At 43.9% G+C, this 17,030-nt stretch overlaps 1 protein-coding gene across 2 annotated transcripts in view; it reads right to left on the reverse strand.

Annotated features, from left to right (window-relative positions):
* ak5 (adenylate kinase 5) overlaps positions 1 to 16,478 on the reverse strand; it is a 29,647-nt gene extending 13,169 nt beyond the window's left edge. For both annotated transcript variants that reach the window (XM_067253561.1, XM_067253562.1), the window contains exons 1-6: positions 16,295 to 16,478; positions 15,533 to 15,700; positions 14,422 to 14,594; positions 12,816 to 12,929; positions 7,215 to 7,406; positions 1,980 to 2,070 (exon numbers count right to left, since the gene is read on the reverse strand). In XM_067253561.1, the coding sequence (XP_067109662.1) occupies positions 1,980 to 2,070; positions 7,215 to 7,406; positions 12,816 to 12,929; positions 14,422 to 14,594; positions 15,533 to 15,700; positions 16,295 to 16,463 (907 nt within the window). In that variant the 5' untranslated portion in view covers positions 16,464 to 16,478. The remainder of the gene's footprint in view (positions 1 to 1,979; positions 2,071 to 7,214; positions 7,407 to 12,815; positions 12,930 to 14,421; positions 14,595 to 15,532; positions 15,701 to 16,294) is intronic.
* Between the last annotated feature and the right edge of the window lie 552 nt (positions 16,479 to 17,030).

Below are 17,030 nucleotides of genomic sequence, written 5' to 3' on the forward strand. Positions count from 1 at the left end.
CCAAAGCTGATATCAAACTTGCGTCCCTGAACTGTTGTATAGTGGGTTAAGCAAGGGGAGTTTCTATAGCTGAGTAGTGCATTGTGCGCAGCGCAAGAGATATGAATAGGGGCCTGTGCCCCAGTAGAGTTTTATATTTAACAAGGCCCCTGACGTCAGCTATTCATCTGCTTCTCGGGCCAGAGGCAGGAGCTGGGGGTGATGGTCGGGGCAGGAAGCTGGGGGTGATGGTCGGGGCAGGAAGCTGGGGGTGATGGTCGGGGGCAAACTGGCGAGGGCCTCCAGGACTTCCAGTCCTCCAGACAGGAGCCACAGACAGGAGCCACAGGACCAAGATAGTTTAGAGATTGCACATTTCCTTGTGGTAGGTTACGGTAGCAACCAAACTTCAATTATTTTTTAAGAGCAAGGTTGAAGAGCAGCATATCAAATCTACAATGGTGCACCTGGGACTCGGAGACAATGTTCAAAAATACATTATTACAGTTGATTGACATCCCCGAATTCTCTTCTAAACACAGCTGAGACTATTGAATTGGTACCATTGTACAATAAAGAAAAAATAATTGCTTAGTGACATTGTCTTTATCCTGGATAATTGTGCCTTACTGATCCTGCAAGTTACACCATGGGGGTAATGGTACTGGATCATCTGCTATGAAACAATATGTAATTGTTATCATTTTTTGATTCATCAAACGATATTTAGATGACTTTGAGAGCCGTTTCACTCGCCTTTTTGGGTAGCACTCAATTAATCAAATAGTTTATGAAAAATTGCCAAGCCATGTGGACTTAAACCTGTGAGTGATTAATTACTAGATTATTTATCTAAATGGATTAAAGCATAAGCATTAAGTGATGAGAAACAGAGCACAAAGTATATTGTTGTCTTTGAAAAATAAGTGGACAAGCGACAGAAGATCAATTTCTTGTGAGGGATTCCATTTCCAGAAGATTTATCTATAATCGGATAGAGAGAGAGAGAGCGACAGAGATAGTGACAGAGAGAGACAGAAAGAAAGCAAGGGCAATTTGCAGTCTTACTGATCATTTTTTATGGTCCCCAGAAAATTAGATCATTCTATGGCTTGCTGAATATCACTTAAAATAAAATAAAAATTCCCAACAAGAACAGTGACTTACTGTTCAGGCATGTACATTAACTTCTCATTGTATGGAGAAGTATCGGAACATTCTGAAATCCCTAGAAAGTTGGCTGAAAAACTAAACATGGCCTCTTTAAACCTCTGCTATTACAAATGATACGTTCCTCTGTAAAAACTACAAGTCTCTACTGCAATGCTCCTGTCTCTGCTGGTCCAGACTAGGGAGGCTCTTAAGGAAGCTGATTAATTTCATGGCCAGTGTGCATCAATACAGAGACCTCGTCTGTCAACCCAAAGCTTCATTTATGCCCACATCGTTGGAGAAGGGCGTCGGGAGGAAAGCGTTGTTTGATGTCTGAAGGAAAGGGACATTTTTAATGCTATCTGAGAGTAACTGCTCCTCTCTGCTGTTATTCATATCCTAATCTTCCTCTGCAGCCCACTGGCAGTATACACCGCCTCAAGGTCTGTGTGATGTGCACAGCCAGAGACCAGACAGTTACAAGGTGCTCTGCAAACTCAGATTCCAGAGTTTGTCAAACCAAGTTTAGATGCTACTTTTGGCAGTCAAGATTGATAGTTTGGAGTTTTTATACCAGTACAATGATCCATCTTGGAAATGTGGACATTATTCGATGGGTGCTGAAGGTTTATTTCTCTTTTGAAATTAATTAATTTGTTAGGTTACTTTAAAACTGTGTTTTTAAAGCCTTTAGTTACTTAAAGGGCAAGTTGTTTTCTTCAATGATTTGGCAGACAAAACAACCAAGAAGGTAAATAATTTAACTATTTGACATAGAGAAACGTGTGAGCACCTCCTTTGGCCTGGAATTGTTTCATTGTTCAAGTGATGACTAACACAATTCTTACCAGCGACTGGTTCTTTAGAGGGGAAAAGCTTGTTGTCCACCGTCATGCTGATGTCACAGAAGACCTCCTCCTCATCTCTGTCAGCATCCAACTGGAACACCACATGAAAAAGAAAAGCTTAAAATTTAGATCTGTTAGTAATGTGAATATGAAAGTTAATTCTAACTTTTATATAATTGTATATGTGGTGAACTGCAATAGCAAGCACATGGACATGCTGTTCAGACAATATGAGTTGGATTTTGTTTGTATTTACCCCACATATGCAGAGCTTCAGTATTAGGAGATGAATTGAGTTCATTTTTACATTTCAATTGGTTTGATTCACATGTTTCAGCCTGTTTCTCATACTGCTTCCCAAACATGTCCCCAGTGTGAATCGTCCCCAACACAGTTAAATGGCAGTTAAAAGGAAGAGACTTCTCATCCTAGCTAATCCTTTGCCATTCAAGCTCTCATCTCACCAATTATCCCACTACTGAAATTTGAAGACGGATGAAGAAAGTGTTTTGTCCGTTTCTTCATGAATGGAGTGACTAAGTTCAGTTGAGTTCTGGAAGTATTATCAATCTGCAGATTGGGAGAGAACACCAGACCTCCGACAATAAATGATAACACAACACCAGGCTTAGGTCTCAATCATGTATCTCTCCACTCTGAAAGCCGGAGGACCATCTTTTATAGGGCACAAGAATGTAAACATAGCTAGTGACAGTCAGGCAGTAATGACATTACAACAGTCTCAGAGAAAGAGATTCACTGCTCCCAGCACATGACAACTCTCACACTAGAGAGTTCATAGTTGGAGCTCTCCTTGTAGTCATGACAAAGGACGTTTAGCCAGTACTTTCTACTGACCCTGAACATCTACTAACCCTGACACATAGACACAATCTACTCTTATTAATAAGCTTACATGAGAACATACTAAGTAGTATCCAATGACTAGTTCTATTGATTAGTGAATAATGTAAGCACACAGGAAATCCCAATTTCTTCCACACAACCACACAATATGCAAGGACAAACCTCCAGTTTGTTCAGAGAGAAAGTCCGTAATGGCCTCTCCTCTACCTTGGTGACCTGACTGTGTCTCACAGGTTCACAGGACTTCCTCAAGAAAGAATCGGTAAGACTAACGATGAAATCTCAAGTGCTTGGGAAGCATAGGAATAACCCTCACTCACCCCCTCCTTCTGCCAACACCTCCACAACTGGTTTCCAGGAATCAATGAGAAATACAAAAATCAGGACCCCAAAAACCTCCAGGATATTAACCGATCTGGCTAACAGATCTCACAGAGAAAGATACTGTCAGCGTAGCAAAAGCTCTCCTCCTCTAAGCCATTTTCTTGCTGTGGGCTGTTCTCAAAGGTTTAGTCGAGGCACAATGTAATGCATATTTTTCATTTAGAGACAGAGTGCCATCATTTGGAAACGCAAAGGTATTGGAGTACTGTCTAAGCACTATGCTCACATGTGAGCAGAGTATTTGAGCCTGAAGTTGGTGGGGTTGTATTCATCAAATGGGTGTGATAATTGAATTATTTGTGGAAGGTGCGTCATTCCCTTGCCCAATCATAATTTTGCGAAATAAACAAGAATGTATTTAAATATGCCCACTGTATATGACTGCATATGCCTGTTTATCATAGGCCATGGACAAGATGAAAAGCGAATTTAGTACTTGTCATTACTTGCGCCCAGAAATAAATCTGGTCAAAAAGTTGATTGGTAGATTCACTCTCCACAGAATTTCTAATTTCATAGGTATAGCAGTACCTCAGTACATTACTGAAGAAGTCTGTGATTCAGTAAAGAGCTATACCAAGACAGAGCTAAGAGTGAATAGCAGGTTTCAAATGCAAACTAATACTTTGAACCTCTTGGGAAAAGAGAACTGTCATTATTTGATTGCTAAAGCACTAGCACAAAAAGGTTTAAAGCTTTAATAAGGGCTTTTAAGCTCTACTAAGGAGTGTAGCAAAGATGCAATTACATAGATAGTGAGTCACAAAACATATAATAGACTGCATATTTGACAAAAATACAACGCTGAATGCAACTGTTATGTTCTCTCTTGAATGACAGCTTGATCAAGCCACCTGTAAATTTGGCATGCATCTCTAGGTTTTTAGCATCTATGTGACATGATGCCCCATGCAGGGTAAAGGAAGGCTGGGCGGGGAGAGGGCTTTATTAAATCTACCCATCTTTTAAGAATGACAAAACCACTTTGATAAAGACCACAACAATCATCTCCCCTTCCACAGCAAATTCCCATGACGTTTGATAGTGCACACGATGTAGGCCTTTGTGTGTGTAAGTGCATGCGTTTTATATGGTTTATCTAATCACTTTATGGTGCAGAAGACTTGGTACCCCAAATAGAAACTGGAACTAATAATCATTAACATTTAATGGAAAGGCTGTGGAACTACACTTGCAATTGGTTAGAATATTTATATATTCTATATATACATAGTATTTCAGTATTTCCCATTTCCATTTAATTGTAGAGAGCTCATAAGCACATCATTCTTTAGTAAGGGTCGATAATTAACCCCCTGGCTTAAACCAGAGGTGACAAGTCTCTGTGTAATCCTGGACCAAAACAGCTTTCTTTCACCTGAGGAATATAGCGAAGGTACGGCCATTCATAAACCAAAATAATGCAGAGAAGCTAATTCATGCTTTTATTCCCAAGAAAACCACTGAAAGACTACAGCTCATTCAAAGCTCTGCAGCTAGATTATTAACCAAAACTAAAAGGAGAGAACACATTAGTCCTGTCCGAACTACTTTACACTGGCTCCCTGTTACCTTCAGAATTGACAGAAGGTCCTTCTCCTCACATACAAAGCTCTAAATGGACAAGGACCTAGCTACATTGCTAACTCTCTTACTAACTACACACCAGCTAGAACACTGCGATCATCAGATGCAGGCCTATTAGAGGTCACCAGCAGCAGTCAGAAGAAGATTGATGATGCAGCCTTTGTCAACTACGCCCCAAAACTTTGGAACACATTACCCATAAATATTAGGGAAGCATACACGCTAGACATTTTCAAAAGACAGCTTTTTCCCAAAGCATTTAACTAATTTGATCTGAGAAGGGTTTTATTACTTGTGTTATTGTTTTTATTGATTTTATGTAAAGTACCTTGATCTGAAATTCTTGTATGAAATGTGCTATATAAATAAAGTTGTATTATTATTAATAAGAAAATGCTGTGTTTCATAGTAGTAGATTAAAATGCCAGCCAGAGCACACAAACATACACTCTCAAGACAACATAACAATCAAAATAAATACATTCCTGTTACAGAATGTGCGTTATATTTTTATAGTTGTCATGACAATGACACAATATTAATTAAAAGACACAGTGTGCAACTGCTACAGTAACTACTGTAGTAGCAGTTAAAGTACATTTAATTAGCCAATAGCCTATCTGCCACAGCCCGAATAAAGCAGGCTGTGCTACAAAGTGATGTTGTTCTACAGGGTCTATAGGGAGGGTATTATGGGATGGGGGAGGATGACTACCGCCGGGAGGCCAGATGTGTCAGCTCCACGCGTCACAGACGATTTGATCTCTCTCTCTCTCTCTCTCTCTCTCTCTCTCTCTCTCTCTCTCTCTCTCTCTCTCTCTCTCTCTCTCTCTCTCTCTCTCTCTCTCTCTCTCTCTCTCTCTGCCCTTCGTTCAGTGCTCTGCTCAGCAGAGACCGCCTGAAGCACTTTCTTTAAAGGGGTTCGCATGGTCCGTCCTTGGTCCTAACATTCACCACTCCAACAGGGGGGGCAGGCTTTTGGTCAGAGAGCGCAGATAGCGGATACAAAGATGAGATTCTGCTCCAACTTTCAGGTGGTTACTCTAAGGCTTGATTCCAAACGCCTGTTTTCATGTATTCAAATAAGAGTCTTCTCGCTGTTCAGCCTCATCGGGTGGCGGACTTCTCTTTGAAAGGCTCATTTGTGCACCAATAGCACTACAGCAGCTAATCCCAAACAATGCGACAAGCCTGGTCCTCTGAGAGCCATTTACTGACTTTAAACCTGTAACAAGAGGTCGGTTTGCAGGGCAGACTCACAGAGTGTGCACTGTGGACAGGAAATCCATAGTCTCTCCACCCAAGCATGCTGGGTAATTATTCGTTTAGGCCAGAGCCGATGACCACTGGCCACTTACTAAGAGGAAACTGTCTGGGAAGCAGCAATGCAGACACAAATGTTTCATGGAAACGAAGAGCAATCATGAGAATCCCTCAATCCCACTTTGCAAACATACAGTTTGAAGAGTTAAGACTGGGTATGTTGAGTGGGAGAATTCATTACTTGGGAGAAAGAAGAAAAAAAGAAGAAAAAAAAGGTTGAGAGAGTAAGTGAGACAGAGAGTGTAATAAAAATTATGAGTAAGTACAGCGAGAGCGTGGGAGGCAGATGGACAGACACACACAGACTGACAGGGGAAGCATGACCGACAGATTCGGGAGATGGCGTTTTGATGACAACCGTGAGGTTGTGCGGACTGCCTGTGTGATTACATGTTGTTGGTCGGCTTGGCATTTCCTCCCTGTTTCTGCTAGCTGCTTTTCGTCAAACACTGCACAGTGAACCGAAGAAAAGAACGAACAACCTCTGCCAGTCAGTGCAGCCACATGTAAGTAAAAATCAGGCTCTGAAAAGACATCTGGCCACACTGCGAATGGCTCTCTGCTAGTGTGAAACAGCCTAGTCACTCGTGGGCGGTTTAGATAGACAAAAAAAAGTAAATATAGAATTACATTCCTGCGTCGTTGGGATGTGTGCTGTGTATTCAGTTGATTTGAGTTGTTATTATGATCAATAATATGTCCAGCATGATAAGGGATGGAGTTGTTTGGTTTTGACAGGTTGGTATTGCAGCACAGGAACTGATGGATGGTATGGAAGGCTGCTATGACTCCATTTGCACCCAAGTCACACCTACCCAGGCTCCACACATCTCTGCGGCCAACCACAAACCAGCAGGAAATAATGAGCAAAGCAACAGTCACAAATTAGCGCCGTCCCTTCAATCCATTCCCATCACAGCCACAATGAACGCTGGTGAAATTGATAGGGAGATAGACTTGTTAGGGGCGAAATAACATTGTGTGCCTTTCTGCTGGAGAGCTTTCAGTGCATGTGGGGAATGATAATGCAAATATGACTCCCCCCCCCTCTCCCCCCCCCCCAACCCCCCATACCGTAACGATGAGGCCTCTCTCCTGGAAGTACTTCACCAGGGGGATGGTGTTCTGCTTGAAGTTGGTCAGGCGGCGCTCCGTGGCCTTTGGGTTGTCGTCGGGGCGACCCTGCTGCTCCGCCCTCTTCTCCAGGCGCTCCTTGAGACGCTGGTTGGTGCACGCCAGGAACACCACCAGGTCAGGACTACAGATCTGCAGGGGGAAGGAGTAACACAGTCAGAGAGAAACAGAACCGGTTGGAACGTGGGGGCACTTTGACTTAGTCCAACTGGCTGTGTGGTCCTGCTCTGAACGATATTGGAGCAAGCAGCAACTGGTTTTGAGAATAGCCTTGAAAACTTGACCCTGATGACCCTGGGTAGCCCTTCGTGACATTGCTCATTGATCGTACATCGTGTGATTGTAATTTCACTCGGCATGGGATGGAAATGTTGCCTATTCAGTGGGAAGCACACAGAACACCCACCTCAGGCATCCACTCACATAATTTCATACAAACAAGTAGCAGTGTGTAAATCTATTAGGCCAACCCTGTCCCCAGAAACTCTTTACAGAGGAACATGAGTCTGCTTCTGCTTCTGAGAAAGGACTGATTGGAAGACACGGGAAGGAGTCGGTTGCCACATAAAAGTGTCTGAAGAGCTTCTAATCTAAGTTTAGCTTGTTGTTGTGCCAATAAGCACCATTCACCTCTAACCAGATCAAAGAGTGTGTCCATTCAAAATATAGCATCACTGCATTATTCATGGGAAAACGTTCACATTTGGGTCCCGTCTCTGATTCTTGTCATTAAGATAAGCCTTGTGTAAAGAAACTCTGTGGAGGTTAACTCAGTAGTCCCTTCATGTTCTATTCTTATTTTCTGACATGCAGAGCCAAAAACAGATGTGAATTGCGTTGCTTTTGCAGCAAACTAGAAAGCTGGGACTTCAATTCTTCAAACAAGGATTTTCGTTTCCATAGCTACAATTTTTATAAACCTAATTTTCTCAGTAGGCTTCACCTAAAGTTGTTAATGGCTTTACACACAGAAATAAATCTCCTCTCAAGTCCATTTTCTCATTCGATTTCCAAAGGCTCTCACGGGATACATTGCTACTATTTCAAATTCGTTGATCACAAAACAATGTTATTGTTTACATTTTGTTCAGTAGTTTTTTGTGATACCATCACTTCCCTATAATACCAGATGTGTCACAAAATGTGTCATGGAAATGATGCACATAGCCCGCATCTGGCCAGCGCTGATCCAATGATGAAGACGGATCTCCAGGCAAAACTGTTTTAGGAGCATGACCTTTGATGGACACTGAGACAGCAAAACAACAAAAGTCACTTAGACCCGGGGCAGTCCACTGAGTGTGTAGTTAAGGCTTATTATTTGTGTGCCCACACACACGAATGCATACACAAACACATACAAGTATGTGACACAGTACACACACACACATACAGACATGCACACACACCACAGTGGTGCCTCCTGCCAGGAAAACAGGCTGCGAAAAAAATCTGAGGCAAATAAGAGTCACACATGAGATGACTTTCTCACCTACTTTGTATCCTCATCTAACACATTGTAATATATTTTGATGAAGTTGTGGTACTGAATACTGAATACAAAATCGGACTTTCTTCATGCGAAACAATCTACAACAAGAAATCTATAGCATAAGGTTAGTACCGACAGCAGCCATGCTTATTTCTGTTCAAGGACAGACACGCCTGGATCTTGCATGGATGGAGCCAGAGGAAGTTTATGCTAAACATTATTCATCATGTGAACCTTTAAAACGAGTCACCACCATGTGAAAAAGCCAGTGCCAAATTGGCAACATTCCATGATGCAACTGTTCTAAACCAAGAGGGCTAGGTGGGGCAGGGAGGGAGGGAGTAGGTCTCTGGGGACAGCCAAGAGAGAATAAGGGATATTCTGAGGGAAGAGGGGGGGGGGGGGGGGGGGGAGCGTCTGGCAAAAAAAATCCACTGAATCCCAGAGAGCAGACATTGTTTTAAAGGGCAAAACAGCAGGAATAGGGACTCTGGAATAACAGGGGGGATGGGGGTAGGAGATTTCCTTCGGGGGCCCTGTTGCCCACTGGGCTGCCAGTCTCTATCCAGTCTGATTGGGCTATCGGTGAGCACCAGTGGAGCTGGGCTCAGCTGAATGCCAATGCCAACAAAACTAGTATGAAAGACGGATAAACATGACTTTTCCACTGAAAAGACAAGTCGAGTCGACTGATTTGTCGTGTGTTTACCCACTTTATCAATGAACCCTCTTCCTGTTTATCTCAGAATACACACACCTCCCCCTAGACTCAGTCCAGTTGCTTGTAACCACACAGAAGGGCAAGCTGACAGGACAGCCTGCAATGCCCCTTGGGCGGTTCATGTTGTCTCTCCTTCCTTCCTTCCTTCCTTCCTTCCTTCCTTCCTTCCTTCCTTCCTTCCTTCCTTCCTTCCTTCCCTCCCTCCCTCCCTCCCTCCCTCCCTCCCTCTCTCTCTCTCTCTCTCTCTCTCTCTCCCTCTCTCTCTCTCTCTCTCTCTCTCTCAGTTCAGTTCAGTTCAGAATGCTTTATTGGCATGACAGTTCGGGTTGAGCAGTATTGCCAAAGCAGTCCATATTGAATGGACATTTTAACATATATATCATAACATTTTACAAGAAGGTAACAGTAATAGTGTGGCAAAATAACAGTAACATAGTAAGTTGGGGACTGTAGAAAAGTAACAGATAAATACACGTTACAGTAAGATATAGAAAGGTTTTAACAGTCATACAAGGTTGATTCACTGTCCCTCAGTTTGTGACGGACAGTGTATCGGCCTAATTCTGCACGACATGCGTTTGTGGGGGTCTCTCTCTTTCAGTCAATCTTGGTCTCTCTCTATCTCTGTTCTGTCTGTCTGAGTCTCTCTCTCCAATGCACTCCCTCTCTCCTTTGAGAAACTCCAGTGTGGGGCTACTGCTGCATAATGTTAGCTGAAGAGATGGAGGCCACAGATGTCTACACCGATAAGATATCTTTCTGCTTCACTAATTGCACTCGGGCAGAATCTGCCGCCTTAATCCTTGAAAATCATCCCACAGAGTATTGTTATAATGTTATAACCCTCATATAACCCTTACTTTAATGACAGTTTCATGACTAAGTGGGATTAGTCAGCGATCATCCTCATTATTTGGTGACTTTGCTCATAAACTGATGAAAACCCCCTCAAAGACAAAGTCGTCCCATAATCAGATTGTAAATCCCACGACCACAGTCACCAGGACCGATGCTGCTGAGGAGCTGCTCTGATTGGTTGCCTGGATATGGCCAATACACATAGCTTGTCCTGGCATGAACGCTGCCACCCCCTCGTCTTTGTCATAAACGAGGAGCAGCCCCCCCTTCCCCCCTCCCTCCCTACACACACACACACACACACACCCTGGACACGATTTGTAGAGCAACATCCCGAGGGCACATATGAGATTTGAATCACGTCTGCATGCGCTAGTCTCGGTTCATCTCTATCTGATGGTCACCATGCACGGTCTGAGGACAGAAGGTACATCTAATCGTGTTTCCAACAGGGCTAGAGATAACCATAACAGCAGTGTTGGCGCCAATGGGGCGGCAAAATGGTGCCCTGTTACCTTGGCCATCCATATGAAAAACTTCTGGGGGCACCGCTAGCAACAAGGTCATAACTTTATAATAGGATGCTTTTTTTGCCATCCAGTTGCTACATGAGTCTTAATGTCATTCCAGCGGAAAAATACGTCTTCTACGCCCCTGAGCACAAGTCACAACTCAGGACCTCATTACGGAAACGCTAGTGGCTCTGCTGCAGGAGTAGGAAAAGATGAAGATAGAACATTAATTAACCAGACTTGCCCAGAGAGAAAAAAGGTATGACTGAATAATATTACAAAAGATACACTGAAAGCTACTCTTTGATTCCCAAAGCAGACAGTCGAAAGGTGTGCAGCAGATATACACGTAACAACAACATATATACTACCATATAACGTGTAAACTACCATTTCAGGTATAAACTACCATAGGGTACTAGTAATTAAAATTACAAATGACACCATGGAATACAGTACACCTTGTTCGCCTTCAACACGATCAATCAAGCCCGTAATCATAATATATATTGGGGGGGGGGGACATCCCCATATATTTATATAAAAATATGAATGTGCTACGCTACGACAGGCAACCACGCACGCTGTCCGAAATTATCAAAACAAATTTAATTAGTCTCCCCCAATGTTGAGTCCATGGCTACAGCCTTGCAATCAATTAATCATATATTATCTGGTGGGTAAAATTGAGAGAAAACTTCAGCTTCATTTCACTTGCTAGAATGGTGATTTTATAGGTGTACGCCTCGTGAGAAGCGCCTGTGTTTCACTACTACCTCTAACAAGGCATCTCAACCCTGCGTTGACACGGGTCTCACTCTCACCCCCCATCCCTGGATCTTGTCACTGTCTCTTTAATTGGTGTGAAATAAGGAAGGAAATACGTCGTTGCCACTCGTTTACCTCCTCGACTCGAGCAAACAGAGGCAATTCCATGACCGATTGGTCTCGGAGCGCCGGCTTTATGAGCCTATTTACATGTGCTGACCGAGGTGATGCCGAGATACGACCTAATGTCCCCGCCGACTGCTCCGAAAGGTTACTGTTCACAATGATAGTCCTCTCAGTTGGTTTCCCCTCTGGCAGCACGCAATCTGGTTTCCTCTACAATAGAAACACATTTTGTCCTTCTATTTGACCTGTCGTTGTGCATGCAATGGGTAATGGTTCTTCTTTTTGCGTAGTAGGTCAGCCTGTGGATACCGGTGACTGACAAAAGAGTTAAAAAAAAGAGTGCATCAACCAGAATGAAAAAGACAGAATTTGTTGTAAAAGTGCCTGGAAAAAATACTTCAATGGCATGGATATTGATCAGGACACACTAAACAACAATGTAAATAACAGCAAAGAGAAAAACAATCCATAAGACAAAAAAAATAAAAAACAAAAATGGTTGTCCATCCCTGCTGTGTAAAACTAAAAAACATTCTTTGTAAGTGACCTCACCTGCCCCTCCCATGTAGGCTGATCTGAAAAGCTGATGAATGTTAATTGAGCTCCAAGATAACGAGAGAATCGACCGTTCTCCCAATGGCCACTCGACTGTAAAGCTAGAATTTCCATGAAGCGGGTAAACAACAAAGCGCCCGGGCCTTGCACAAACATCACTCCATTGTTGCATGTGTGGGGAGTTGACGGCACAGAGGAATGGAAAACCTTTGATCATCACCTTCGTCACGTTGTTTTGTGAACGCTCACCCCCTTCTATGTTGTCATTCGCAATACAGGGTAGGTTCATGAGGTAGGCTGCAAACATAGGACTGCGGTTCCCAATCACCAACCAACCAGCTGACACACTCTCTATGCCTAACTGTCCTGCAATCATACAAATACACTCTTGACAAAAGGTCAGAGTCTGTGTTTGCCTACTGTATCCCGTCTGCACGGAATGAGATGCTGCGCCAATCAAGAGGGACCCATGTCGTCAGTGTTTGCAGTTTGTTTTAGGTAGAGCTCACCTGGTCCTCGAAGGACAAGGCCTGTCCGACGTCACGGGGGAAGCCGTCGATGACAATGCCGCTCGCGTCCGGAATCTTCATTATCTTCTGTTTGATCTCGGTGATGGTGGTCTCCTGTGTGACCATAGACAGACACTTCAACACCGACATGTTCTTCATCATACGGGGGATGAGTGTTTCAAAGAAAAGACGACACAAAACGGCAGGACGAAGGGAATCTGTGGAGAGCGGTTGTGTGTCGCACCACAGTTCTCACTCTCACTCTGTCTTTACTCCTTGCTCTACTCTTCCTCTCTCGCTACAGATCTTCTCTAAATCATGATACAAACATGTATGGTGCTCCGTTGCTCTTCTCATTTGTCCATGAGGCTCTCTTTAACAAGGTGGCTTGGCAGCGTGCATATCTCCCTCCTGCACAGGGCTACAGCGACGGCATGCTTTAGTGTTACTCGTGTCTGGGGGAGTTGGGAATGTTCCAGGCTGTTACATTCAAAGAGAGGGGAAAAGCATCATAAAGCAGAACTATCTGGGTAGCGTCACTATTTAAAGATATCTACGACAACCAGGAATACCAATGCATTTGAGTATCTGACACAATTAGCTAATGTTCCTAGCAGACTGTTGTTTTTTCCAACAGGCAGGCTGTGCAGCTAAGGAATGATCTAGACTTAAATCTATCGCAGTCAGATTGCCCCTGTGCCCCAAGCTAAGCCCTATGTTCCAGACTGGGGTTTGATGTCAGCTCTCTAAAATGCCAGATATCAAACACTCCCCTCTTGTTCCTCTGACGTACGAAAGAAGAGGCTTTGTTTTAAAAGCACGTCCACGTGGATGGAGTCATCAATAACGCCTACTACACAATGCGAAAAAACCTCCACCCACAATACCAGATAAACCTCCACTCACAGTCCCAAAAAACCCTCCGGTGTCAATGGGGTGGTATGCTTTAGAGACTGATATGGCTGTTCAGACTCCCAGCTCTGTACACCTACTATAGGAAAGCCTTGGAACAACCATCATGTTATAGATCTGGATTTACCACGATGCATCAACAAACAAGTGTATCTGTTCTTGGGATCATTTTACCACCGTTACTATCCGGACATTGGAAGGCTGGAGCTCAGACAACAACCATAATGAGACACACATACAGCATACAAAGAGGCCTGCGTTTTAAGATACCTGCTACATTAGCGCCTAAGTGAGGATGGGCTCCATATTACGCCGAGTGAGCGTAATATGAAAACACGACGAGGAGCGTCTTCACTTTTCTCCCCAGACTGACTCATCACTGAGCAAGATGCAGTGTGAATAAGAGGATGACGCCTCCTTCTATCTCCAGCTTCCTTCTGACAAGGACGCTGTTAATTATCCCCTTTTTACATTCACGCTGTGATAATGACCTATAGGTGTGTGGCTAAGGATCCTTCTCCCTCTCTCTCCCTCTCTCTGCCCCTCTCCCTCCCTTACTGCCCCCCCCCTTTTATCTCCCTCCCTCCTCCCTCCCCACTCCCTTTTCCCCTATTACCCCCTTCCGGTCCACCCTCCGTCCTATCTCCCCTATCCCCCCCCCTCTCATTCCCAACCACCCCCGTATGCTCTCGACCTGTGGCGCCAGCTCCCCATTGGTGATGATTTTAGCAATCAGACTCCACTTCCTGTTGCTGGTGGCGTTGTGGATCATCTTCTTCCTGAGCAACTCGCCCACGGAGACGTACTGGAACCCGTAGCGCTCGGCAATCTTCAGGCTCTGTGTGCCTTTCCCACTTCCAGGCCCACCTGTAGGGAGACAGGTGCTGGTGTCAGGTGCAGGTCCTGCTGTGAAAGTGGTAGTGTGTGAGAATAGGAAGTGTGTGCTTGGTGTACACAAAACCGTTTTTTTTGTGAACCTCTTACCACAGGCAGGCAGGCACACATGGTGCAGAAAAGATGGAGGAGAAATAGTGAGAGGACAATGACCGTCAGAAAGACCACTGTCAAAAGCGATTTATTTGCCAAGTACTTTTCAAGCTTAATCGACTTAAAATATGATCACAATTTGTGTCTCTCTGAGCCTCCGGTCTCTGTGGGAAATGGCCTGGCCCATTAGCGATTATCCCCACAGGTGATGACGATTACATCCATCAGACTTTTCAATCTAACAGGGAACTGAACGACTTACTGGGGTGTAGGGGGGACGTGTGTGTTGGTGGAAGTTATCCACAATGACAGCTTCCAATGGTACATTGTGAAGCAAGTGAAGACAAAAGTGTACCAATCACTTACACAACAGAGAACTCGCTACAACACTGTCAGCTGCAAACACAACATTTGTATTGCCCAGAATAATTAACGTATACTTAACAATCACATTTCACACAACATCATCATAAAACATTCCATGGGTATGCTTATGTGAAGGGGACAGCACGAATCTATTTCAACAGGCCCATTTAGGAGATCAGATTAGGATAGGATAAGAATCTAACAGTTTGAATATGTATCTTATTGGCTGCTCTTATCTCTAAGGAAACAGGAATAGCCAATAAACAACACTATGCTTCTAACCAGTGATAATTAATATCTTTCATCCACACCCACAGACTCAGACACACACCGACAGAAAAGCACACACATGCACACAGTAATGATGCCATCCACGCTGTGGTAATGTCCTATGAGTGTGTGGACACAAGTACTTTGCTGGACTGGCACAAGTATTTTGACAAGCTCTTTACCTATAACAAGGATGACTTTGGGTCGTGGTCTGGATGGATCAAACACTTCATACTCCTCTATGAGCTCTGCTGTCTCAGACAGGTCGGAGTCGCTCTCTATGGAGAACTGGCTGATGGGAGGAAGCCGGTCATATCGCCTGTAGGGGAAATTGGGGCTGTCGGGCAACACTAGGGGGACACAACACAGAGACAATCACAACTGTTTGTTTCACATATTACAGGAACACTTTCTCTGACCAAAGTTGCCTCAGCTTCACTGACAACAAGATCGAGATCTCTTCTGGAGGTTTTAACAATGCCCTGCATGACCAGGTGTCAGGTGGCTGAGCGGTTAGGGAATCGGGCTAGTAATCTGAAGGTTGCCAGTTTGATTCCCGGCCGTGCCAAATGACGTTGTGTCCTTGGGCAAGGCACTTCACCCTACTTGCCTCAGGGGAATGTCCCTGTACTTACTGTAAGTCGCTCTGGATAAGAGCGTCTACTAAATGACTAAATGTAAATGATCCATGGTTGCAGGAGGCAAAGTTACGTAACCTGCTTGGCTAGGCAAATGAAGAATTGTGCTGAGTATATAATGCATTGTCTTTACTTCCTTATCTAGGGGTAGTCTATAATGTGTGTATATATATAGACTCTATGTATCAGTAATCAGTAAGGATTAAGCCCACCCCACCCTCTTGTATCAGTCATAACGCCAGTACAACTGCACCATTGTTCTACATCCAACCAAACGCACGCAAACGTCCAACCCCGCCCACTCACCATTTCTGAAGAAGGACCTCCGTGATTGGCTCCCGTTGAGAGGGGGCAGTGACTTCTTCTCTTGACCCACAAACGTGTCCCATCGGACCTTGTCTGTGCCTCCCAACTCCCGCACCTTCTTCAGACAGCCCTCCAGATAGTCTATGGGGTCATCAGGGCGGTAGTACATCAACCCTGTCAACAAGCTCTGGAGAAAACAGAACGGGCAACACAATGACAGAGAGAGAAACTGTCATCATTATACCTTGTGTTCCAAACTGTTGATCCCACTGGAGCTGATAGCCAGGTGGAACCACTGTTAAAACAGTCACATTTCCATAGCAACATGCTTGCCTTAGAAGGGGAAATAAGTATTCAATAAAAGCAGAAAGTGACAAGCATATAGGCATTGATTCACAACTATGTCCCATTAGGCAAATTATTCAAGTACATAAAACTTTCCATGCAGAAAAAAAACAAAGAATGTTCTTGGTTTGTTCCTTGACCCTGAAGTTTTAAAACAATGCTTTTTTCCGGGGCTGGGACATCCTCCCAACTTTGAATCCATCTTCTTAAACGAGTCCTCGAAGAGAGCACGGACGGGTTGTTTTTAACAACAAAACACTGAGGTATGTTGCCAGAAATTCAGTACCTTGCTAACTGATTTATAAACACGGTTACATAATTTTTTGACATCAAATTGTCTAGAACAGACAAACATATTTTCTTACATTTCATCCCATGTTACTTTATAGCC

The sequence above is a fragment of the Osmerus mordax genome, chromosome 16 (genome assembly GCF_038355195.1).
Source record: "Osmerus mordax isolate fOsmMor3 chromosome 16, fOsmMor3.pri, whole genome shotgun sequence".
Lineage (NCBI taxonomy): Eukaryota > Metazoa > Chordata > Actinopteri > Osmeriformes > Osmeridae > Osmerus > Osmerus mordax.